Source organism: Xyrauchen texanus, chromosome 45 (assembly GCF_025860055.1).
Source record: "Xyrauchen texanus isolate HMW12.3.18 chromosome 45, RBS_HiC_50CHRs, whole genome shotgun sequence".
Lineage (NCBI taxonomy): Eukaryota > Metazoa > Chordata > Actinopteri > Cypriniformes > Catostomidae > Xyrauchen > Xyrauchen texanus.
In genome coordinates this window covers 19,187,232-19,214,706 of record NC_068320.1, presented here as the reverse complement: position 1 = coordinate 19,214,706, position 27,475 = coordinate 19,187,232, and the positions used below count along the sequence as shown (strand labels likewise).

Here is a 27,475-nt window from a genome sequence, read left to right as displayed (position 1 = left end):
TGCATGTTTGATTGTGTTTTGTAAAAAGTTCGTTAAATGTCAGTACTTCGTGTGTGTGTGTGTGTGTGTGTGTGTGTGTGTGTGTGTGTGTGTGTGCGCGCGCGCGTGCGTGCGTGCGTGCGTGCGTGTGTGTGTGTGTGTGTTTTGGGACAATTCTTGGATTTGTAAGATAAATTATAGTAATTTATAGGAAATTGGGTCCATCTTGTGAGGTTTTTTTTTCACGTAGTACGTTATGCTTTTGTTTAGTGTTTGTTCTAAATTAAAAAAAAAAAAAAAAAGCAATGGAAAAACTTCATAGGAAAGATTAATATATTCTGTAGCAGATGGTAAGGCAGCATGTCACATTTCTGTATCTTTCTCTCTTATGTTATTCCAATGTTGGCAAGACAAAAATATCCAAACAAACAGACCATTTGCTAATGGAGTGTATAAAGTGAGTGTCAAAGAAATGTTTGTTACTAAAGCCCACAAAGGTATCTTTATGTAAGAAGGGCCAAATGTCCTATTGTACGATGTAAGATTGAATCAGCAGTCTCTTAGGAATAATATACACATGTACAAATCCATTTCACCAAGTGCAAAATCTACTCAAAACATTGAAACGTTGTTTATTGCTTGTCAATGTCAATGACAAACTTAATTCCATTTAATTCATTTTGTAAATTGAAGAACTGACAGATGTAAGACTCATCTCTCTGGCTTGAGTTTGATTGAAAGCTCTTCACCCTGGACGTCTGGAGACCATCTTTCCAGGCTCTGATCCAAGAAGCAACATCTGGTACTATTCATCTCTTGCTGTGATTGCTTTGGTTCGGACACATGTCCGCATGCTGACAGGAACCCACTATACGACTTTTGCTTGTGTGAGTGCCCTCCAGTCCTGGTGCTGCTGACACTATTTCAGCTTGTTGTCTAAACGACCTTCTTACCCCAGCTTTGATCACGCACTGAAACATTTCAGCATATTTACTGCAGAGGACAATGTAGCTTATATATGTCAGGTCGGTTTTAGAGCCAGCATATGTCATTCAGACAGACAGACAGACAGACCGACAGAGAGACAGACAGACAGACAGACAGACAGACAGACAGACAGACAGACAGACAGACAGACAGATAGATAGATAGATAGATAGATAGATAGATAGATATGATACCTGTCATTGCTTCTATTTCCGTACTTATTGATATAGCCAGCTCAAATTAACAAGCTCTTATAGGTATTGCATTACTCAGAGATGCAATTACAGGGTGTATGTGAAGAGAACTATATATCATCAGCTGTCTTCCATTCACTCTCACTTTTTGGCGATAGTCAGCAGGGGTGGGGTGGAGGGGTGCAAGGCTCATTCAGATGCTTGGCTTTGGTGTGTGGTGTACTGAAGCCATAAAATGAACAAGATGGGGAGGGGGTATTTCGACCATTTGTACGATTAGCCAATTCATGTGTCTTGGGAGAACTTTAGAAAAATATGTTTTAAAACATTAAAGTCCTTTTCTTCAAATCTCCACTTTCACATTCTTCTTCTTTAATTGTTGGTGATTCACATTCTTCATGCACATAGGCCCCTAATTGGCCAGGAGGAGAATTTATAGTAAAAAAGGATTCAAATATGTATCTGTTTCTCACCCTCACCTATCATAGCGCTTCTGAAGATATACATTTAACCACTTTGGAGGATTACTTTTATACTGCCTTTATGTGCTTTTTGGAGCTTCAAAGTTCTGGCCACCATTCACTTATGTGTTGACTTTCAGAGACGAGATATTCTCTCTAAAAATCTTCGTTTATGTTCAGCAGAGGAAAGAAATCCATACACATCTGTAATGGGATGAGGGTAACTGTTGAACATTTTTTCACTTTGGGTGAACTATCCCGCTAAACTGCCTTAAAAGCCTAAGACAACAACACCAATACTCATATCCCAGTTCTAATGCACATACATCTGTATAACTATGACATTTCTGCAACACCTGCCACCATTGCAAAGACACACTAGGAAATTAGCTTTCCCAGATTTGTCTGTAACATGGGAAAAACATTAGAGTTCAGATATATCTGACAGAGATGGAAAACAGAGACAAATGTATGTGGCCAATTGTAAAGACATACTGTATCTGGATATCATCAGGATATAAGAGTTATTAAACAGATGTGAGCAGCTGTATGTAAAAGGGTTTTTTACTTCCTTTAAAAGAAAGCACAGAAGGACCGGATAGATTTGACATTCATGTACTAGAAACCCACAGTAGAAGCAAGTTTATCCATGTGTGTTTGTCTCCATCTACTGACCTAAGTGTGCCAATGCATGCAACAAACCGTAAAATTACATTTTAATAAGGCATACAATTTCTACAAACATGCATCAAACATAATGACATTTTGGAGGTAATTATCCTACTGCCCTCAAAATGATGCAATAGTCTTAAGGCAAATAATTTATTAAACAAACTTGCATTTTTATCAGAGCAACTGGTGATTTAATATAATGGAGGAAAAAAAAATTCAATGTAAAGATACGCAGCAGTGCTCGAACGAAAGACTGCATACAACAGCAATTATATCACAACTAATGGGATATTTCCATTATGTATATTTCACGTCTTGCAGCTCAGATGATAACTTGTTTATTTGCGCACAATGCTTTAACTGCAATTTACAAATATGAATAATCTATCACTTGCATAAAGCAATAGGATTACAGATGGTAATCAGTACAGCAGATAAAGAATGTTAAATTAAATAATCTGTTTCAAGTGAAAAGCCATTTCCCCAAATAACATTGAATTTCAACAAGGCTGACGTTGCTGTGGCAACTACATTAAGATTTAGCAGCTGTGATTTGTGTGTGAGGCAATGCAATAGTGCACAATCTTTTCCCTACATCAACCAAATATCTTATGATGTGACCCTAAAAGGCAGTTCACTAAAAGCTCCAATCTGTAAGTATACTATTCCAAAATCCTGGTTGAGAAGCATGAGCCTGTATTCAATCTGTATATTTCCATTAGTTCTCAAAAGGCAGTGTTTTGGCCCCCCAGACTACCAGGAATAGAAAGGAAAATTTGCTCTGCATCTTAAAAGTGGATTTAAGGGATAGTTCACCCAAAAATGAAAATTCTAACATAATTTACTCACCCTCATGCCATCCCAGATGTGTATGACTTTCTTTCTTTTGCTGAAAGTATCTGAGCTCTGTAGGTCCATACAATGCAAGTGAATGGTGACCAAAACTTTAAAGGTCCAAAAAGCATATAAAGGCAGCATAAAATAAATCCATATGACTCAAGTGGTTAAATCCATATCTTCAGAAGCAATATGATAAGTGCTGGTGAGAAACAGATCAATATTTATTCCTTTTTTTAATCTAAATCTCCACTTTCACTTTCTTCTTCTTTTGTTTTTGGTAATTCAAATTCTTTGTACCACCTACTGGCCATGGAGGAGAATTTATAATAAAAATAAACATTTCAATATTTATATTTTTCTCACCCACACCTATTGTGTCGCTTCAAAAGACATGGATTTATCCACTGAAGTCGTATGGATTATTTTAATGCTGCCTTTACTGTATATGCTTTTTGGACCTGCAAAGTTCTTACCACCATTCACTTACATCTGAGATTTTCTTCTAAAAATCTTCTTTTGTGTTCAGCAGAAGAAAGAAAGCCACCCACATCTGGCATGAAGGTGAGTAAATGATCAGAGAATTTTCATTTTTGGGTGAACTATCCCTTCAAGATGGAGGACATCTATATTTAATATCAGATAATCAGACATAAAGTGGAGCAGAATTTGCAATATATGCAACAATTAAACCCTTGTTATAATATTTAAGGACAGGAAAAACTACAGTATTGATCCACAGATTTGACAAAAACGTTATCATATTCAATCTTTAGTTAATCTTCATCCTTTTATGTGTCTAACGTGAAAATATAAATCAACAGAATTTTCTTTGTCACCTGTTTGCTTCAAGGCCAATAAGGCCAATATTAAGGGATATTAAGTGTCCCTTTCTATGACATGAACGAGTTGTGATTGTATGTAGCCTTTTAGTAGCCTTTTCCACAATTGTTTTAGAATATGATCACCTTCTGCACTATAACAAGACCTGGCAAAAAACATGCTTGTCATTCATTTATAATATATTCTTCTTTTTTTTTTTAGGAAAATATATTCATGAATGCTCTTGTAAAGCATTTTTTGATAGATCCAGTTTACGTATTTATCACTTTAAGCAGGTTCCCACAGCAGCGCATTATATACATTTAAAATAACCAAATCATAGAAAATACATAGTAAAAAAAAAAACATTCAGTGGGTATACAGTATATTAGAATTTACATAATGGTAAAAAAATAAATGTCTTCTAAGGCCTTTACTGAATGTCTCTTATACATTTAAATGACTGCAGGTATCTTCCAAGGCATTTTCTGAATGCTTCCTTTATATCTACAGTACATTACTAGGGCATTATGCTACAACTTTATAAAGAGTATAAAGTTATAAAGAGTTAGTATCATTAGTATCATAAGGAGGCAACACCAACAATAGTCTCAATAAAGGCTTTATACAGTAGAACAGATATTTGGATGTCTGAATACCCCTTTGGGAAAAAAACTGCCAAATGTTAAAAGAAAGCCCTTACATTAATGTTTCATTAAGCCTTATGTTTGCTCATGCAGTTGAAGGTGAGCACAGTAGTAAGGCCATGTCGGTGTGTGTTGGAGTGTCAGGAGGGTATGTAAAGTGGCTGAGCGGTCAGTATGGGTCCAGTTTAATTTGCCTGTGGAGGCAACATGTGAACACCATTCCACATATCTGAAACACAAGGGCACACAGATAATTGAGATTTCATATAAATATGTGATAAAAGTAACCTACACATTAAAATAATGAAGCATGGGCTACATAACAAAACACCTGAAGCCAGCTAAGTGGTTTGCTTGACTGGCCAAGCTGGTGTTCAGCTGGTTTAACTGGTGAGCCAGCTGGTCTCCCAGCATGATCATCCGAAAAGGGCCCAAAAACCTATAAAACCATAAACCCTGACCAGCTTGACCAGTGGAAACCAGCTTGGTGGGAAACATCACTGGACTATCTCTCTGGTTTAATACAATCTTGTAACTACATGCACTGATAATACAAATTTGATAATGCACTGATAATACACATTTTATTAAATGAGAAAATTCAATATGGGGGATCAGGCAGGGTATGACAAGCATTACATTCCATAAACAGAGCTCCAACAATGTCAAATTATGATATATATATATATATATATATATATATATATATATATATATATATATATATATATAACATATATTAATTATATATATATATATATATATATATATATATATATATATATATATATATATATATATATATATATATATATAATTAATTTATTTTTGAATCATTCAGTCCTAAAATAATCCTTTGAAAGCACTGACATGGTCTGATATATCGCCTTGTGGCAGGTGTTGAAACTCTCTTTACAGAAGGCTTGAAGAAGGCACGCAGTGTACAGTTACTATGGAGACTGAGGTGAAAAGAAGCGTTATGGTAGCAGTGTTGTAATTGGGTCAATTAGCATGTGTGGGAGTGTTTGTGTGTGCGTGCATGCGTGCGTGCATGTGTGTGTGAATGTGCAAGCCTGTGTTTATGTAGTTTACAGCGTGTAGGCAGAGTCAGACCAATGCTAACTCTCATAATGAAGAGAGAGTTAATCTAAACATAACCATTCATTTCCATATTTCAAAACAGCTTTTAGCTTTTAAGTGTTTCCAGGTGCCAGTAGATGAGCTATAAACTAATTCACAGCAAGAAGTTTCTGGGAGACTGTGGCACATTTCTTAGGGTAAAGTTTGTGACAAAGCAAGAAAATTCAACAGGATATTTCATGCAGCTGTTGTAAACAAGGGAAAAATAAGTAAAAAAGCTATTATACACTAAAACAGTGGCCACTTGTTTTGTTATTGTTTTATACAATGCAAAAACATGCACTCACTGAGCACTTATTAGGAACACTATAGGTCCTAATAAAGTGCCCGACGTGGTCTTCTGCTATTGTAGACCATACGCCTCAAGGTTTGATGTGTTGTGCATTCTGAGATGCTATTCTGCTCACTACAATTGTACAGAGTGGTTATCTGAGTAACTGTAACTTTTCTGTCAGCTCGAAACAGTCTCGCCATTCTGTTGACCTCTCTAATCAAAAAGCCGTTTCCATCTGTAGAACTGCCACTCACTGAATGTTTTTTTGTTTTTGGCACCATTCTGAGTAAACTCTAGAGAATATTGTGTGTGAAAATCCCTGAAGTTCAGCAGTTACCGAAATAGTCAAACCAGCCCGTCTGGTACCAACAATCATGCCACAGTTGAAATCAAAGATCTAATTTTTCCCCATTCTGATGGTTGATGTGAACATGAACTGAAGCTCCTGACCCGTATCTGAATTAGCAGATTGCACTACTATCATTGCACTACTGCCACATGATTGGCTGGTTAGATAATTGCATGAATAAGTAGGTGTACATGTGTTCCTAATAAAGAGCTCAGTGTACGCTCAGTGTACATTAAGTGTGGCAAAAGTGCCAAAATACTTTTTGGGGTCACCGTATATGCCTAAAATCTCACTAATCTACCGAACGCCTAAAAACTCAAAAATAGTCTTTCTTTTAAAAGCAGTCAGGTTCAACACCTAAAAATTTGTGAATCAGTATCACTCTTAGTTGGAAAAAGTACATCTGAAGACAAATCGGAAGCTAGGACATAAATAAAACATTTAGTGGGCAATCATTTCCACTAAAAGCATGCCTCATTCATCCCACCATCACAGAAATAAACGAAAGCTTTCAGTTCAGTTTAATGGCAGTATTTCTTTGCCTTATTAATGCATTTACTTTAATGGGGGAGGGGGGCAGGGGGGTACACCTTACATTGGTTAATCTGCAAAAGAGCAGTCAGAAAGGATATCTGGTTTATGATTGTTTTTAGAGGTTTCAAACAGGGCCGTAACCACAATATACTTTTGAGTATTTTTTACCCCAATAATCAGATATGGCCTGATTGCCCCCAAACCCATTAATTGATATCCTTGCTGCTATTCATCATTTGGCGAAATTCGTTGTTTTTTATTGAAAATATGTCATGTACAGTACGTGATTTGTATGTCATTCATAACTGTGAATGTGAAAAAATTAACGGAGCAGTTTTCAGCGAATCAGGCTTAAGACAGAGCGAATGTGTGCATATTATAAAGGAACTGAATGAAAGTGGTTATCTGGCAGGCTTTTGAAGAAGCTTTTTAGAAAGTAGAGCGTTTTCACCCACAGATAAAAAATAGAACATGTGAAGACCTGTGACTTGTGTCTTCTATTGTGCTTTTAGGGTTTGACAAGGGCAGTGTCATTTATTTTTAATGCAAATATCATTAGGTAATAAATTAAAATCAATTTAAGATTTTCTAAATAATTTCTAAATGTCTTTAATTCATTCAGAATTTTGTACAGCATCTCCTATCTCTTAGATATCTCCTATCTATCTCCATCTCCCTGTACAGCGTCTTCTATTAAAAGAGTTTTATTTTGAGTATGTCTTGTCAGGTTTGTGCTAAAAAAGCCACCTAAAAGTAGTTCACCTAAAATGGAAAAATGACTTTTACTCACTCATTTACTCACCCTTATGTTGTTCAAAACCCACATTCTGTTACTTTTTCTTTGAGCATAAAAATAGATATTTTAAGCAGCTCTATTCCATAGAATAACAGTTTATAGTGAGCAGGAGTTAGGAGTATAAAGAGCAGAGTTAGGAATCGTGAAGAAAATATTGTGTTAAGATTCTACTGGGAAAGAGGGACAACTTGAGGCAAGTAAATAATTTTGTGTATTTTCTTTTTTCTAGCCAGCTGACACAGTCATGTCATTTTACATAATACATCAGTGATGAAAATAAATTAAAACTTTTATTTTATCTTTTCAGATGACTGAAACAGGCAAATTGCGAGCCATGCATAAACAGTATTTTCCCTTGTACTTTGTGAACTTAAAAATACATGTATCTTTTAAAACCAAAAATTATAAAATTTTGGGCCTTTTTTGCATTTCAAGCCTTTATTCAGAAAACGATTGCATTCGGCGCCTTTACTATATTAAAGGACAAAAGAGGACCATTATATTTGTGACATCAACACCCGTGATGTCGTGATACCCGTGAAAATGTTCAAGACCAATAACCAATGTTCAAGACATGGTTATGGACACGGTTTCAAATATATATTGAAGTCATTTTTAAGACTGTTAGGTTGCCTCTTACGGTTTAAAATGGGATGCGTTTATAAATAGACATAACGTTTGTTCCCAAAAACTTCCTTAAATGGGACAGTGCAACAGTGCAGTTTAAAGGAATGTTCCTGGTTCTGTACAAGTTAAGCTCAATCGACAGCATTTGTGGCATAATGTTGATTACCACAAAAATAATTTTGCCTTGTGCGTTTCTTTAAAAAAAAGAATTCACTTACAATGGAAGTGAATGGGGACAATTTTTGAAAGGCTTAAAAGGCAAAAATGTGAAGCTTATAATATTACAAAAGCGCTTACATTATTTGAGCTGTAAAGTTGTTTATATTGTAATTTTTACAATAATTTTAGGGTTTTTTGACAGTATGTTGGTATTGTTGACTTAGAATATAGAGCATAAATCATATGTACCCCATGCTATTTTGTCATTGTTGGAACTAACTGCCCTTGTCCTCATTCATTTTTATTGTATTAAAAATAATAACTTGAATATTTGGCTAAATATGACAGAATATTAATTTTGCATGATCTATCCCTTTAAGAAGCCTGGTCTTATCATGCAAATCTCTTCTATGTCATAAAGCACTAAGTGAGGAGCAGTGTTACAGCTGTATTTCAGTCCTTCTAACGCTTCTCTAGAGGAAAATAAAGCTGAAGGAAAATGGGGATTAACTGCACAGGAAAAAGGCATAGCAGACAATAAATCGAGAGACAAGACTTGTATGCAATCAGCAGGCCTATACAAAGAAAGTGCAGTCTTTTCTGGGCAGCTCTTAGCAGAATTGTTGACACATTTGACACTTCTCCTTTCCAAAAGTCTGTGTCCACAGGGAGGAGAGATACAATAGACAGGAAGATAGATGCCAGAAATAGATCGGGCCCACTGGGAGTCCCACAGCAGGTTGCAGCTAAAAGGTTATATCAGGTAAAAGGTCTATATAAAGTATAAAAAAAATGTTGCGAAAATTCAAAGAGTAATTTCTGTAGCTTAGTTTCAATGAATGTTATTTTTGGACTGGGGAAGAGGTTTTGCTTTCAGAAACTTACAGTATGTTCCTACAGTATATCAAAAGATCTAGGAAAATGTAATTGCTCATTACATGACCTGTTCCTGTAGCCCAACTCGTAGAGAATGGCGCTGCAACCCTAAAATCATGTGTTTGATTCCCTGAAAACATGCATATGCTACTGATGAAATGTATACTTTAAATGCATTTCTTTGGACAGAAGTGTCTACCATATACATACATGTAAAATACCCCCATATACACAATGATATGATTTGGTTGCTGTGGAATTAATAATAGTTAGCAGTGGATTTTTCTCATTTGCCATGCACTATTCAGCATGTCTACTGGTATCATGCCAAACAGCCAAACCAGAGTTTCAAGCTTTACACATAAGTCTCAAAGAAAGCATGGGCATGAGGTGACCATGCCACAACAGCATGCACACTAACACAAACACAAGCACAAATACAGTCAACCTTTTCCTCACATAGCTGTTCAGGAGTCAAAAAAGTGGTACTATCCAATCAAGCATCAGAGAAGTCCTGTTCTTCTTCTTTATAAAGCAGATACATAAAGCAGGCAGTCAGCACTGCTCCCACTAGCTACAGGTACAGGAAACACACACAAACAGCACACAGAAACAAAGAAAATAGACATAAACCAAGACAAAACTAAGATATATACTGTAATTGAAGGCAAAAATGACAAATTCCTGAAATACATTGTAATTATTCAAAGTGCTTTCTTTAGCCAAAGATATTCACAAGAGAAACAGATACACATAGACACAAGCTGGATACAACTAGAGACATAAGGGTGAGACAGGTCACTCGTACATATATAGGCAGGTGTAGCAATAGAATAACCGACTAATAGTTGAAAGAGCCAATCACCTTTTTTTATAAGAAACATCACCTGTCAATTTACTCTAAAATGTGCATCCTCATTAGCTGTACCAGGCTGAATAATAGCTGTTTTTTGCACAATTTGCAGTAAAGAAGCTACATTTATGATATCATTGTTGTCAGACTAATCTTGACCAACAGTTTTGGAGTTTCCCCATTAATGTAGATAGGAGCTGTTCTTGCATGACTGAAAATAGCTGGTTGGAGGCATTACGAATATGGTTGCCATATAACATATATCAATTGCTGGGATTACACAGAAAAGATAACCCCAAACAATTTGTTATTTGCGAATGTTCTAGACCCCTGCATATTGTAGCAGCACTGTATTTACTGGCATAATGACAGTTATAATGGAAGATCATTGACGAGAATAAATTTAATTAGTGCTCCCTCTAGAGAGCTGCTTCAGGCCACTTTGAGGCTTTTTACTGTAAAATCATTGCATTAATTCAACACAGGACTTATTTTTAGCCACCTAATCAATCCAGATTCACATTTCCAGGGTAAAATGATCACATGACCAGCAGCTAAAGTCTTGTTACTGGGATCACAACCGTTTTAGAAGTGTTCAACAATTTTCCAATATGGACAGTCATTTTAATCTACTTGAACAAATATCTCAGCTCTGTTGGTCCTTTCAATGCATGTGAATGGTGACCAGACATTTCAAGCTACAAAAATCACACAGGCAGCATAAAAGTAAAGCATAGGACTCCAGTGGTTTAATTTATTTCTTCTGAAGCAATCCAATCACTTAAGGTGAGAAACAAAACAATATTTAAGTCGCTTTTTTACCATAAATATCCACTTTCACTTTCCAAATGTTAAAGTGGACATTTATAGTAAAAAAAGGACTTAAATATTGATTTGTTTCTCACCCACACCTATCATATCTCTTCTGAAGACATGTATTTAACCACTGGAGTCCTATGGATTACTTTTATGCTGCCTTTATGTGATTCTTGAAAGGTCTGGTCACCATTCACTTGCAGTGTATAGACATACAGAGCTGAAATATACTTCTAAAATCTTTGTTTGTGTTCTGTAGAAGAAAGAAATGTATACACATCTGGGATGGCTTGAGGGTGAGGAAATGATGAGAGAATTTTCATTTTGGGTGAACTATACCTTTAACTCAATTGACAGTCATTTGTTTATTTTAAGGCTAATTATTAAGTGGTTTAGACCATAAGCCGCTTATTCCACACAATGTACTATGCATTGGACACTACATACTACTTCCCAAGTTGAAAACTTTTTAGAATACACATTATCCCAACTTCTAAAATTGAGATCCAACTTCTTCATCTCCTAACACAACTTAATCAAAATCCATCTATGCCTGACAACAAACAAATATTTGCACACAGATTAAACAATCTTAATTATAAAACTCATCTATGGTTCTAATATATCACTCCCAGCTCAGAGAGGTAATCAATATGAGGTCTGAGCTTGAGTCCCATTCCACTTGAGTTTATTCAAAGTAAACAGATCGATGGCCATTTGCACCCTTTAGTAAATGCAGGTGAGAATTGCACTTTAAGCTAAGAGCTCTTTATCTCTTTTTTTTTGTATCAGACCTGCATGCTGTCTCCACCTATTTTTACCCAATAGGCAGAGCTCAACAGAGCCTGTGTGCATTACCGATTGAATGTAAACACAGAGTCCATTAAACGATTGCCCCACAGGCCATTGCATCAGCTTTTAGGTAAGGCTTTTATGTTACTGAACTAATTCAGAAGACCTCAATGATTCGTTGTCCTGACCATTTCTATAAGTTTTGTTTCATACCATAATCATCAAAACATTTATTATACTACGCAGGTTGTACTTTGAATTGAGTTGGGCAGCAAATTAAATACTAATGCTTTAATTACAAAAATAAAAACATTAAAAAAGGATTAATGAATGATGAACAGTGATGAATCAATGACCATGTACTGTTCTAGACAAATGTTCCAAGTTGCTAAAGGAATAGCCCCCCCTCCAAAAAAAAAATTGTCATTAAGTACTTATGCTCCTGTCCTTTCAAAACTGTATGCAGTTTTTTTTTTACAACACTAAGAGAGATTTGTAAGAATCATGAAAATGAGATTTAAGTGCTGTAGCAGAGGGGCTGAATTTTTATGAATTACTATTTCAATTTTGGTTTGTTCCTCACTTCAGAGGACTAGGGATCATATGGATTGATTTTATGGTTCTTTAATGGTATTTATGTTCTTTTTGGAACTCGACAGCCATGGTCACTAAAAGCTGTCATTGTATGGAAAAGAGCTGCATGAAATTCTCCTTTTGTGATCAAAGGGAAAGAAAGAGTCTTTGTGTTTGAGCATTTTTTTTAACATAATTTTCATTTCTGGGTGAACTATTCCTTTAACCATTTAAGCTCTGAGGGTGTTTTTAAAGATTTCCTGTTTCAGTGGCACACCCAAAACTTAAAGGCTTATAACTTGACAAAAGAAAAACTAGGAAAACAAGGAAAGTCAAATGTTTGATATCATTTTAAAGAAAATTTTACACACTTTTAAATGTAGATTATGATCAATTCTGTGACTCTCATCCTAAGAAACTGCAGGAAAATCACAAAGAATCATGAGCAAAGAAATAACTTTTTTCTTATTTTTTGATTTGACATTATATATTTCAGGGTAGCTCCGATAAACTGCTTTGGTTTTGTTCCAAACCATGTCACCTGTGAGTTAATTTTGTGTTTATATAGCAAAGTAATCAAAAGTTCTAGCATTACAAAAATTATTTATCCTAGTGTCTCCAAGTGTCCAAAAGCCTCTTCAAACAAATATTATTGTACATAAAAAGTTATTACACATGCAAACATAACAATGACTAAAGGTTTGCAAAGCATGCAGACATGATTTTAGTTTAATTCTGTGCCATTTGAGTCATCATTCTGTCTGTGTCATGTACTTGGTGCCATCTCCTGGTGGCCATATGCAATTAGAGAGATTGATAACATGACTCACTGCCCAAATATGGAGGACTTTCACTCGTTGGAGCAATCTGAACCCAATCCGATTGATTTAGCATTCCATGACACTACTGATACATTTCCGATGGCATCATCTGATCCAGGAGAGCAAACATGATCGTAGCCAGATAGAATGATGCCAGATAGGCAGATGCTATGTGCACATTTGGTTTTGTGTGTTTTCTTTTGATACATGCACCCAAACACTTTGTTTGTGGGCACGCCTCTAAGTAATGGTATTTGATATTTTACGTTATGATTATTTTACGATAACTTTTTGTGTTGGTCAAGACCGTAGTTATTAACATTTTGATCTTAGTTCATCACGGGCCTGCCGGCTGGCCATCCAAACTTAAAGGGTTAACAGCACAGTTCACCTGAGGTGGAGTGGCTTACCTGCAAACAGGCCACACCTATTCCCACAGCCCCAATGATGAGCAAGTGATCAGCCAAGAACTGCTCCAGCTTAGTTATACAGCCACCCTGTGAGAGACCACAGCATTATCAACCACTTTACCATGCATCAATTCATATTGTATTTGTCATATGAGACTCAAGAATTTCAGTTAAAGTTTTTTTTCAGTTTTGTTTTTCTTTTTTTTGTTCCTCAGTGGATCTTGGGTGGATACAGCCACAACATATCACTTACTGGCTTAAACTAATGTCTCACAAGAGGCCAGTAAAACCAGTTTCATAATATATAATTTTTAAATACAGGAGGCCAGTTCCCAAAAAATATACTGAGAGCTTGGCAACGATTAACTGTAGTGTTACCCCACACTTCACAAGCTCATATTTGTTCTCGGTTGCACCTGCCTCATTCACAGATGTGGTCTCTAATACTAAATTATTCCCATGGGGCATATTAACCACTTCATGAATTTCACATGCATATTGTAGTTCCCACAGACAATGGGGAAGCATAAAATCATGGGACAGCTATGTCTCACATCTTAAAAAGTTACTCTGTAGCACCACAGCACTTTTACATAGCCCCATTGGAATATTTAAGGTTCTGAGTTTGTCAAGCAAATCAAATAAAGACAAATGAACACTATAAAATTGACAATCATTTTTTGTAAAACATGCATTTTCCATAAATGCAAGACTGACCTCCACTTTGTAAATATTGGATGGGTGGTCCCTCTTCCCGCATTGAAGGGTCATGGTCTTACAGCAGCTATCCGGGACCAACCTTGTCTCTGCCTTTTGGGATTTGATGTATACACTGTTTTTCCAATCATAAGAGTTGTTGCTCCCACAGCATTTGAACTAAAGAGTTGATGACAATACAATGATTTCATATATCAAACAAAGGAAAAACAAGATTTTTCACAATTGGGATCATTCATGTTGGGTAACCATCTTGTAAAAATGCAATAAAATGTGAACAACACTTTTTCACTATCCACATACTCTTCTACTTTCAATCATAAATAAGTACTATTGTAAAATCAAGTTTTTTGACACGCTATCATGGTACAATCATGTTCGTTTCATGTCTGTTTCTATATTTAGAAATCTAACGATTTTTTTGTTTGATCAATACCATGATTTACTGGGTATATACCATGATATACTTTGAAGTACCTTGGAGTACAATGTAAATACCAATCATTTAGTACCATGGTATGTATCAAAGTACCATTGTATTAACATCTGATACCATCACAGTACCATGATACTGCCACAGTAATTTTGTCTTTGTTCTAATTAAACAACATGTTCTATACTGACTCTGAAAATTGTGATAACTACATCAAAAACTATTTTTCATCCAGTGGCATAGACATGCTGGGATTTTGAGTTTCTCACATCCTGCTGTAGTCTGTCCACAGACTGAGTGATGCTCTCTTTCCCAGGCTGGGCGTAGTTATCTGTCATCGTCTCACTAAGGTGCTGTTTTAGTTCTTCACTCAGCTGTAAAAGGTGAGAGACAGAGGGAGGGAAATCGACAAAGAAATAAAAAAGAGAGATATTGAGAGGGGGACAGCAGACAGAAAGCAGTGTCTCATTTCTCATCTGTGTCATATGTGCAAGCCTGGTATGGTGCTAATACTAGATCCATCATAAAAGCAATTTGTAGTTTGTTCTTCTGTACAGCTTTGTTCGTATATATATTGTCCTAGAGACAAGGGCGATTGCAGGATTTCATTTCGGGGTATGCAAATCTCCGTACATACAATCAATTGACATGAAGAAGAACTGTCACCGGTGCGAAAGAAGCAGCTGCTTTTAAACTGTGTGGGTATATATATATATATATATATATATGTATATACAGTCTATGGTTGGCAGGTCTAGAAGAACAAGCTCCTCCAGAATGTACATTTAAAACATCATTTCAGATGCGGAGCTCGCACAAATAGTGAATCAATTGAACTGTTATTAACGTCCATCTAAATGTAAAAAAAAAAAAATGTAAACACCTTGATTTGGCATAATGATACAGTGTTAGGTGAGTAGACGTGCCTTCATTGCTTACAGATGCATAAAGCATTGGATCAGATCATAAGATGTTAATACCAGGTGATAATGAGACTTCACATAAATGTGTGTGTACAGTAAATTCACTTACCGTCTGGTAATACACATAGGCCAGTATACCAGCCACCAGCTCAATAAGAAAGATCAGAAGCAGACACGAGAAGTACTGTTGAAATAAAACAAAAAGCCAATAAGCAAAGACTTATAACAAATACAACAAATGCATATTAACATACATAAACACTATACACATTTATGAATAAATACTGATATTAAAATGCTAATATCATAGTTATCAATGAGAATTTGTTTTCTATGTTGCAACTTAAAGAAGTTTTTTTAAATAAAAGAAGACACACACATGTTTCTCTTAAAAGTATTTTAGAGTCTTTTAAGAGAAACTTAAAAGTCTTTTAATCTGTCAGAGATTCCTGACAGATTAAAATAAAACACACAGTGACATTTCTTCTTCAGAGGAAAATAAAAACAAAAAATTTGAAAACTGAATAATATGTCACAATTTACAGGGGAGAAAGAACGAGAGGGAGAAAAAGAGATGATAACAATCTTAAATCTGACTCTGGAAATCATCTTGAAGGATGGTTGAAATATTTTCATTTTCAACAGAACAATGATTTTCTGACAATCACCAACCTATTTTCTGTTTACAAATTCACTTCAACATCCCTCATTTGTTTTTAATTGCATATTAAAATAATTGAAGCTGAACAACAACAACAAAATATATACCCTGAGAAAAACATTTCTCTCCCTTTCTGTTTTTAGTTCCTTTATCACTAATTATCAGCTTAAAAATGTAAGTAACTAAAAACAGAAACACACACACACACACACACACACACACACATCAAATTATACACAGAGACTGTAAACTTAACCACACACCCAAGTGACACCATTTTCCACCTTTAATCTGAACTTTTGTCAGAAACACTTAGTTTTGGTGTTTCTTCTCCTTTAAGACTTGACAATACACACACACTGTTATGATTGGCTCTCTGCTCTTTACTGACCTGCTCTCTCCACTTGCCAACTCACAGCTCACAGTTGCTGGGCGGGCTACAGCAGCGATTTAAGGTAAAATGTGTTGTCGTGGAGGCAGTCAGATGCAAATGTCTACATTTCAACATGTCTACATGTCAACAGTGTGACATCACAGGAACGTTTTGTCAGCTTGGTTTTAACAAATGCTCTTTTTGCAGTGAGGAGGAAGGTTGAGTTCTGAACAACACACACTCATGGCGAAATCATCAGGATATGTACAGGTTTTCTAAATTTGGCTAATTCATATGATATCGTGTGACTGCACTTGTTTAAATTCCCACAACTTTATCTACAGCCAATGACGTTGCAGGACATCATTTCCATATAATATGCGACAATTACTTGCTTCTGTTTACACACTCTACTGAATGGTTAGGTTTAGATAAGGGGTTTGGGTAAGGGCATAATATTAATAGGCATGTCCATAACGCCTTGTGCATGGAACTCGTTCTTACTTCCGCTTCAGACATCCGGGAATAAGCACGTGAAGTCGTACAAGTTTATGTGAACAACATCATGCGAGACCAAACAAATTGCTAACTCGTAAATTATGTACAAATTGTCATGAGATCGGGCTGGATTTGATACTTACAGGGTGTTTTTTAGGACAATGACCTTCTATATGTCAAAAGATAAAGGAAAATTTGGTTGCTCATGTCATGACACCTTTACTGCATTATGAATGAACATAAACCAACAATCCAAAAATATATTTTTATAAATGAGAATAAAGATTAATAAATTCTGTAAAAATATATTGTTCATTATTCATTTATTATACCTTCTGTAATGCATTTACTAATTTAACCAAATACAGCTTAATTGTAAATTGTGGCCATTAGAGCAAGCAAACAAACACACACACAAACATCCATACCCACCGCACATACTTTATCTTCTAGTGCACCAAACAAAGAACATGAAGTGCTATGTTATTTATATAAACACCAACATAAGTGCTGACACATCTAAAGCAAATGAAGTGAACCTATTCAAGGTTATTCAAACAATACAGTGCACCAAACAGCTGTTAACCTTTTGGCAGCTGTGTGTGATGCTGTTGTTTGTGCATACAATGTATATATTTTCAAAGCAAATGTCAGGCAATGAATTCAGATCACCTTCAGTAAAAAGCACAAACCAGAGTGTATCCTCATTACATATGCCTACAGAGGTGGCGCTCTTTCATAAAATCATACATCTGAGTGAAAGCAGGCTAAAATAGCACTGCTGCAGTAGCAGTCACAACCTTTCTTCTCTCTCTCTCTCTCTCTCTCTCTCTCTCTCTTTCTCTCTCCCTCTCTCTGTTTCTCAATCACTCACACACACACACACACACTGTCCTATCTTTTAAAAAAAATGGAGAGAAAGCAGATGCCTGTCAGCTCATTTGTCAGGGCTGCCCCTGGAGTCTGTTCTGCTTTGTCTATGGGCACACAGTGCTGCCCACCTTGAATTAGTACGTGGCCATCAGAGGTGACCAAAAATAGACAGGGCATGTAAAGTAATTATATCTAGTAATGAGTAAAATCATAATGGATAAAATTTCAAAAATATTCTTGATGTAATTTTAATATGTAGACGTTATTAAATCAAACCCTCGCAGAGTGGACCTCTGATCTTTCTCGTCCATCACTTCCTCTTTACCGTGGACAGACAGCTCCTTTGCTCTCGTATGACAGCACAGCAGCCGAGGAAGCCTGTGACCATGACCAGTCCCCCTGCCAGGATCAGAATGTAGGCTGACACAGCGAATGTACTGGATGCCAGAAGACTCAGGTAGTCTCCTTTGTCGACCAGCGTCCAGATCCCGACACCCATCACCACCCCTCCGCCCACCTAAGAGAGGGAGAGAGAGCGAGACTAAAAGACATAAGAAACACTACTTTTAAAAGACATATTATACTCTGTGGTTAAATACCATGTAAGCTCTATTGATAGCATACAGGTATCTTGCATTAAACATTTGAATTGACAGCAAAGCACTTACAATGGAAGTCTTTAGGGCCTTGGATTGCACTGGTATATATGTTAAAATCACAATGTTTTCAAAAACATTGCCACAATTATAACATAATACACAGCCATTAAATGGGTAATGGTGCCATCTAGTGGTCTGATATGTTTGAGTAACAACCGCACATCTGGGGATTAAGATGTATCAGACCGGTTTTGCAAGTTATCTTGGATCACTCGGCAATCTCTACAAGTAAGCGAATGGAATAAATTGAACGCAAATCAATGTTTCATTTCCATGTATTTATTTATTTGGCAAGTAGTCTTGTAATAAGCTGGATAATGAGCAGTCAGAACAACCAGATGACTGTACATTATCTCTTACTTAAGATGAGACTAGTGGGACAGAAATGCTTAATAACCTCTCTGCAGAATATTATATCTTCACAATGCCTTGCCCAACAGACTTCCTTTGTAAGTGCATTGCTATAAATAAGTTTTTATTCGTTTTTTACCAAATCATTTTCTGTTGTTATCAACAGCATGAGATGCTGTTGATAGAGCTTAACATGTTTTGTACCTGGAACAACTGTTTAATTTGAAACAATTATAGCAACAATATATTTAAAATGTTGTCTTGAAATCAAGGATAAAAAAGACAGACGGCTGAGGATAAATAAAGAAAAGTAATGAGGAAGCTAGTGAGAAAATCACAAGTTTTTATCAAATGATAAACCGTTTTTTCATGATTTGGCAGGCTTATCATTATTCCACCATGACTCAATAATCAGGCTGTGATGAGGAGGAGGGCATGGCCAGGCCGTGATGGAGCATGGCTGGTGCTAATAATCTAGCAGCCAGAGATGCCGGTTTCAGAGAGAGAGAGAGAGAGAGAGAGACATGCTGATTGTTGGACATGTGTCTCTGTGTATGTTTATGTTTGTTTTAAGTTAAGTTTCTGATTAAAATTTACATTGACTGTTCAGCCAGTTCCCGCCTCCTCCTTGCCCATCCTTGAACTGTTACACAGGCATTTAGCCTGTTATTTCAGTGCAGGTTAATCATCCACCACAGAGGTATTGTACAAAGTAAATACTCAATTCATACAAAAATGCACACAGACATATATATGTTTTTCTGATATATCCTATTCCAATATGGGCTCTTTCCTTCAGGTCTCCCATCATTTATTTGACACTTTCCACTGCCAAACTCAAACAAAAACCTTCCTGGAGTCCTTTTGACCCTCTCCAGTCCCTTTGCTGCTTGCACACCACACAAGCTGTCCAGTTGCCTATGAAGAGTGGTCATTTTAAAAAGTAGAAATTTTGTCCTCACTAAAAGTACAGAATTAAATTATTTACTAGGAGTTAACCCCTTAAGCTCTGGTACATTTGTGGGCTAAAGCCTTACATTTTTCACACTGAAATGTAAAAGCTCACTATTCACACATACTGTGGACTAATACAAACAAGGATAAATCTAATTCTCCCAGCAAAAAGTATTATTTCATTCCACTAAATGATAACAAGTACTAGAAAAAAAAATGTTTTGTCACAAAATGCATATCTGAAATGTAGGTGGCACATTTCAGTCCTCACAGATGTGCTCGTCCATAGACGTTCAGACTACTTTTCAGTTCATGCACTACCACCAGTGTTTCATAGAATATCTCAGCCTCTGAGTGGACTAGAAGCTCAATCTGTGTAATGAGAGAGCAGAAATCCTCCCCTTTGCGATAATATTATTTTATTTTATCACATATAACAATAGCATAGATTTGTTTAGCATGCTTATCCTGCTGGACTGCATATTTTTTGCATGACATCTAAGATATAACATTGGATTATTCACCCCAGCAAGCTCACAGACAAGTAAAAAATTTCTCATTTTTTAGAAAACTACCTTAGGTAAGAGCAGCAGATATAAAGTTTGTGGCTACTTTGTCCTTACAGCAGCAGTGATTGGTGCATAAAAGATTTGTTTGTATTTGTTGTCTTATTGAATTCATATTTCACTTTGTGATTGTTTTGATAATCTTTTGAACTGTGGTATTAGGGCAACAAAATAAACTGTAAAGGCACATTCCTGAGAATGATAACTTTCATTTGATTAATGACTTGTCCATTTAAGTGCTATGTGAAAGACATTAATATTGATATTAATATTTCTACCACATTACCTCTAGGTTGCGCTATTTGAGACGCGGATGTTTTAAGCAATTATTTTGTTATTTTATGTAAGATAAATACAAAAGTGATGGTACTCTATGAAACATTCAGAATCTAAGCTTTCAAATGATACCCCATATTCCTAATTATTAGTTTGCGATATAGCACCCCCCTTTGAGTTTAAGGGTTTCTGAATATAAAGTGGGGTCCAAAAGTCTGAGTTTGATAGTGACAATGCTTTCACTTTGCATCATTTTCTAATTTAATACAACAGTTTTCACTACAAATTAGATTATTATTAATTTGAGAGAACACTAAAACATAAAAAAATTGACATAATTTTTTAAGAATTTCTAGTATTTGGTACCCCTTTTTCTTCAATAACAGCATGCACTTGAGCTGACATGGATTCACATGTTTGTGCAAAACCTGATGATCCATATGTTATCCAACATGATTTGAGAATGTTCCAAAGAGCATCTAATGTGCTTCAATTGAAGCAAGGAAATCTAAACCATTTGTACGATGAAGTTTACACGGCCCAGGTCACAAATTGTTTATATTTGGCTAGTGAACTAGAAATCATGCAGTATCTTAAATATTTAATCTTTGTTTTACATCATAGCTTTTTTTAATCTAAAACTTTACCTAAACAAGGTAAAAAGAATAATAATTTAAAAAAAAAGATCTATATTTTAGATTTTATGCTTTAAAGGAGTGGACAAATGAAAAGCAATCTGCATTCTGGTTGAAGGTGTGGCTCTTAAATCATCTCCTGGAATGGTCTTTCTTGGGCTCAGGCCCAGGATTTCTGTCTGATTCTACAGCACACGTTGCACAACATTTAAAAGATGACAGTCAGAATTAAAAGGGAGCATTCAGTACACAAAGATAAATTCAATCAAATACATTATACTGAGAGATGCTTTCAGTCAAATAGCAGGTTTTTCTCTTCTCATTGAGCACAACTAATGTTTTTGAAAAGCAACTTCAACCCTAGAGTGTGCTGCACTTTCTAAGCTGAGGCACAGGTGGGTGTGAAGAGAAAAAAAGATAGAGAGAGGAAGTGAGATGTGGAGGCGAGAGTGTGAGAGAGAGAGAGAGAGAGAGAGAGAGAGAGAGAGAAGAACAAGCCAGACTCTTAGCATATTTAAATCTGATCTTAAAACATATTATTTCAGGAAAGCTTTTAATGAAAAATCTATTTTTGTTTTTGTTTTATTTTGTATTCTTTATATACTGTGCACTTAATTAGCCCTTTATTGGGAACACTGTACACCTATATTTTCATATGATTATCTAAACAGCCAATCAAGTGGCAGCAGTGCAATGCACAAAATCATGCAGATATGGGTCAGGAGATTCAGTTTATGTTCACATCAACCATCAGAATGGGGAAAAAATGTGTTCTGTGATTTCAACCATGGCATGATTGTTGGAGCCAGACGGGCTGGTTTGAGTATTTATGTAACTGCTGAACTTCTGGGATTTTCACACGCAACAGTCTCTAGAGTTTACTCAGAATAGTGTCAAAAAAAAAAACATCCAGTGAGCGGCAGTTCTGTAGATGGAAATGCCTTGTTGGCCAGACTGGTTTGAGTTGACAGAAAAGCTACGGTAACTCCGATAACCACTCTGTACAATTGTAGTAGCAGCATCTCAGAATGCACAATAAACCTTGAGGTGGATGATCTACAATAGCAGAAGACCACGTCAGGCACTTTATTAGGACCATAGTGTTGCTAATAAAGTGCTCAGTGAGTGTAGATATACGTTTATATTGTGTTCATCATGCCGACTATATTGTGTCTTTTCTTTATCCTTTTTATTCTTATATTTTGTTCTTTTTTATGTAAGGCGCTTTGAGAAGCTACCTTTAAAGGCTTAATAAAGTTTATTATTATAATTATTATTAAGACTAATATCAAAGTTATGGATGGACGTCGCCATCTTTTGTCCTTGCACTCTCTCGCTCACAGGTAAACCTCACAAAGATTTGTAGGTCATATTTCACCCCAAAATCAAAACAACACAAATATTAATATTTTGCATAAAAAAATGAAAATCTTCTGCATTGTGACATTATATTTATGACGATTAAGCACATTATTGTCATTACCATAATGCACTTTCTTTTCATGCACAGATTTCAAATCAAATAAAATCAGCATTAAGCCAGTACAACAAATACTACCATACAAATCTATGAATTTTTACTTGCTGCTTGCAGGTTATTCGCAGTAGGAGGTACATTCTCATTCTAGAGAGCAATTGATTGGACAAAAATCTGTATAGAGCAACATGAGTCATCAATACTTAAATTTGCACGGAAGAGAAAGTCTGTGAATTTGATATGTGCAAATCTGCAGAAGTTAATTTTGTCAATGTTTAGGAGAACACTGGCATATAGATAACCTCAAAACAAACACCCATTGACCAAAAAAACCACATAATTCTAATTCTGACTTCATGTGGTCTTTAAACTCAACAATTGTGAATTTCAGACTCACCCAGAACAGGAAGTTGAAAATGAAAAGGAGGTACTTGAGACAGACTGTTATCCAGTCATCCTGCTCATCCTTATACATGCTGCTCATCTTTCCTGTTAGGTGAGAAGAGAGAGGATTATAAAAAGAATACTCTTTTGAGTATTAATGTAGCTAAATAAAAAATTAAAAATTAAGAGGAAGAAGAGGTGGACAAGGGCATAAACAGGCTCTCAGAAAGATGGCAGTCAAACGCTGTTCTTTTCTGTGACATGTTAATTAACAGCTGTGGTTTCTGGGTTTCTGCAGGAGACAACCAACATGCTGTCTCAGGGCCTAGTGTGGAGGCGTCTCTTGTCAAAACCGCAGCCATGTACGGCTGTTAAAATGAGGGTGTTTGGCTTGAAATGGTTGAGAGCGCAACCAAGCACACAAAACAACACACGCCCCAACCCACAGAGCTAGTTTTAAAAATCTCAGGTATATTGAAAGCAGCACAAGATTAGAAAGGTGACTGACACGTTCTGTTCCAAAACACAGAATTAGACTTTATTCATTGGTTTATAAAAATTCTGCCAGAGACATGGCCTAGTGGATATGCACATGCTCTGATATATTGTGACACTTGTGTGGGGCACCCCCATACAATTTTGGATGCTGAGGCACAGGGCCGATACTAGGATATGATCTTTGGTGGGGTGAGTGCAATTTGACTTTTTGGGTGGAGTGGGTGTGGGGTTCAACTTTGTCATTTCGCCATTTGACTGGGGCGAAACGACCAAGACCCTTAGACCCTTAGAACAAGCCATGGTAAGGCACACAAATAAATTGGATAGAATGACTGGGGGACTTATTGATTTTCTGATCAAGTGTTGTAAATGTATGGAGAAAGTCCTTGCTGTGTGTTAGAAGTAATCACTTAAAGTGCTTTTTGTCTAAAGGATTATCTACCCTCACTGAACAGTAAATATAGTTCATTCATAATGATGATGGATTCCGAATACAGACGTAGGTACTAGTTTGATATTCTGATTTTGATAAATTTAACTTTCCATGTGTATCTATGTGAAGCTAAATATTTAATATACCTAAATTCTGAATTAAGTACATTTGCATTTATTCATCTCATGATTCTCATCTCATGAAGAGAAAACATTCATCCTGCTGCCCACTCTGCGACAGACCAGTGGCTTTGGCTGTGTTGTTATGGGTTACCCTCAAGAATTCAAAGAAAGTATACAAAGAGTTTTAAGAATTTTAGGGAAGTCTATTCTTCTCAACTACTCAACACTATATTTGTTTAATAGGTTTGAACTCTTTTAGACCAAAAATACATAATTTACACTGAAGGGATAGTTCACCCAAAAATGTACATTCTCTCATCATTTACTCACCCTCATGCCATCCCAGATGTGTATAGCTTTATTTCTTCTGCAGAACATAAACTAAGATTTTTAGAAGAATATCTCAGCTCTGTATGTCCATACAGTGCAAGTGAATGGTAACCAAAAACTTGAAGGTCCAAAAAGCACATAAAGGCAGCATAAAAGTAATCCATACTACCCCAGTTGTTTAATCCATGTCTTGTGAAACAAGGGGTGAAAAAAGACCAGAATGTAACAACTTTTTTGCAATCTTCGAACACGTCAAGCTCTAGGAATAATCGAGCTTGAAATCATGACCAAGCTTAGAGACTGCAATGGCAAGATACACAGGCAAAAATTTGTTTGTTTGTATTTTGTTTTGGGTTTTTTGGTCTGTTCTCACCCAAAATGTATTGGACCGCTTCCTAAGATATGGATTTAACCATGGAGTCTTATGGATTACATTTATATGCTTTCTTTCTGGATTTTCAAAGTTTTGGTCACAATTTACTTGCATTATTTGGACCTAAAGAGCTGAGATATTCTTCTGAAAATCTTCGTATGTATTCAGATGTAAGAAAGTCATAAATAATGAGAGAATTTTCATTTTTGGGTGAACTATCCCTGTAACGACACAAAAATACAGATCAGATAGTTTCAGGTATATGAACTTAATGGAAGTTCATTTAAAAGTTTAAACCTTTCTGTGATCTATTTATCCTGCGTTTTACTTTCGGTTTATCACCGAGAGACGTCAATTGATTCAAAACCCACGGATGCTTGTCGCCTCTATTAAACACCATGAGCAACAACTCTTCTGAATATTTAAACCATTAAAATCCAGGATGTTTTTCTCTTTCTCTTCCCTCCAATCCCCCAACATGTAAAGAGAGCCATGGTGGCTTATCGAGAAAAATAAATAAATAAATAAATAAATAACATCGTGAATTCAATGTATCTGATACTCTCTCCTCCCCCAGACACTGGCCTTGCTGTTTGCGTTACACAAAACGTGATCAGCGTCTCGCACTCCAGTTGCTACAATCTTTCCACACTTTCCGCATTAATGAGCGTAAGAAATAGAAACAGAATCGTATGATGTCACACTTTTTTTTTTCTTCCTAAAACCACCTGATTTTATACCGTGTTTGGGACAGCCACAAAAGTCACAATCCGTATATCGTATATAAAAACAAACATACTTAAACTTACCTTAAAAGGCAGCGCCTACGCAAGATCCGAAACGCAAATAAAGGTATTTTCCCCACAGTGAGGCTTGTTGCTCCGCAAGTGTGTGTCCAGTTCGCGCGGGAGTAGCGGAGGGTCAACGCAGTATGTGGGGAGGAAATGCAAAAACAGCCCGCCCCTTCGTTTCATGAGATTAAATACAGCAAACTATTAATCTGTAAAGGCTGTTCATGGCTATATCAGTATTATAAGTATCTCTAAGTAAGTTGCCTTGTCCCATTCTGAGTAAAAACATTATTTTTTTTTTATTCACTTACTTTCTTTACTTGACTCTATTGTCTGTAAAAACAAGACTGCTGACTAGAAACTGTCTTTTCAGCAGTTGCAATGAATTCTGGAAGGACTAATGCATTATTATATGTGTAAAATGGCTAGTAGCATGTTTGAGATGATCTTAAAACTTTAAATAGAGAAGACACCAATCAGAGAGGAACAATCAGAAAACAAATACATAGGCCTACTGTATGTAATTGAATAGTTTCAACTTTAGGGTAGGCCTACATATACAATTACAATTATATTGCAAACAATGTCTGTCATTTTAACGGTAGAAGTATATCAAATGTTACAGTAAAAAAATTGTAACTTTTACAGTAAACAATTATAATATATTATATATATTTACAAAAAATACATGTAATTTTATGGCAAAATTATTATATATTTTTTTTAGATGTAAAAAGTATTATTTTATCATAAATAATGGTAAAACAAGATAATACATTAACTTTTAACAGTTAATTATTGTTAAAATTACAGTAAAAAACAATAATCGTGGTTCCCAGAAGTTCCTGCATGACCCATCAGATGTCATTAAATTTTATGGGAATAGTTATGTTTCTTCTTATTTTTCATATCAGTTATGTACATTGGGATTATTCTGTGTTATATTTTATGTAGTTTATTAAATGTTTATTGCATCATTTTGTGTCACATTTGTTAAACTGATCATGGGCGCCTGCAGGATTTAATCTGAGGGTATGCACAGAAATCTGCCTAAAAAAACCTTATATCTAGGGGGATCTGGGGGCATTTGATTTTTTGTTGTTGTTGCAAAATTAATTGTTTAATTCTGGTGACTAGCGAATGTCTACATGGAAAACAACTGAAAAACAGCACGAGCGGACGCAAAAACAAGTTCAGTTTGAACAGCCCCTTGTTCACATGACACAGCACTATAGCTGAAGTTTTTCAAAGTTACCTCTAAAAAAGACTTTTTTTTCAGTTAACTGTATGTACATTTACACTGTATCCAGCGCTGTATTCGTAAATATCCTGATACTGTTTTGCTGTGTGAGAAACCGCTACAAATGATTCAGTGAGAGAGCTCTGAACGAATTGACTGTTTTTCAAGCCCTTTTGACCAATTCACTGAAATGAACTGACTCAAAAGAAATATTATTTTGCAAATTGGCCGTTGCTTGTTCTTTTAAACAGCCAACAGAAATACGAGACACATTTCAAGATTGGTGAAA

The 27,475-nt window shown here is 35.9% G+C and overlaps 1 protein-coding gene across 3 annotated transcripts; it reads right to left on the bottom strand.

The window, feature by feature from the left end:
• Positions 1 to 2,461: 2,461 nt before the first annotated feature.
• On the bottom strand, positions 2,462 to 26,085 carry tspan11 (tetraspanin 11). Of its 3 annotated transcripts, none has more exons than XM_052118954.1 (9): positions 25,965 to 26,085; positions 23,413 to 23,504; positions 18,423 to 18,614; positions 15,802 to 15,876; positions 15,039 to 15,143; positions 14,337 to 14,495; positions 13,620 to 13,706; positions 9,803 to 9,928; positions 2,462 to 4,828 (listed from the first exon to the last, which is right to left on the bottom strand). In XM_052118954.1, the coding sequence occupies exons 2-8, from the start codon at positions 23,497 to 23,499 to the stop codon at positions 9,851 to 9,853; spliced, it is 783 nt and encodes a 260-aa protein (XP_051974914.1). In that variant the 5' UTR covers positions 23,500 to 23,504; positions 25,965 to 26,085; the 3' UTR covers positions 2,462 to 4,828; positions 9,803 to 9,850. The 3 variants fall into 3 exon arrangements, with proteins under 3 accessions (XP_051974914.1, XP_051974913.1, XP_051974915.1); XM_052118953.1 differs by having other exon boundaries at positions 9,814 to 9,928; XM_052118955.1 differs by lacking the exon at positions 9,803 to 9,928.
• Between the last annotated feature and the right edge of the window lie 1,390 nt (positions 26,086 to 27,475).

Bases quoted from the DNA above. Each gene is read 5' to 3' on its own strand.
- tspan11 (XM_052118954.1), bottom strand. From the start codon at position 23,499: ATGAGCAGCATGTATAAGGATGAGCAGGATGACTGGATAACAGTCTGT. The intron at 18,615-23,412 runs GTGAGTCTGAAA...TCCCTCTCTTAG, and splicing joins TTTTCAACTTCCTGTTCTGG to GTGGGCGGAGGGGTGGTGAT. The intron at 15,144-15,801 runs GTAAGTGAATTT...CACCTTTTACAG, and splicing joins CCTATGTGTATTACCAGACG to CTGAGTGAAGAACTAAAACA.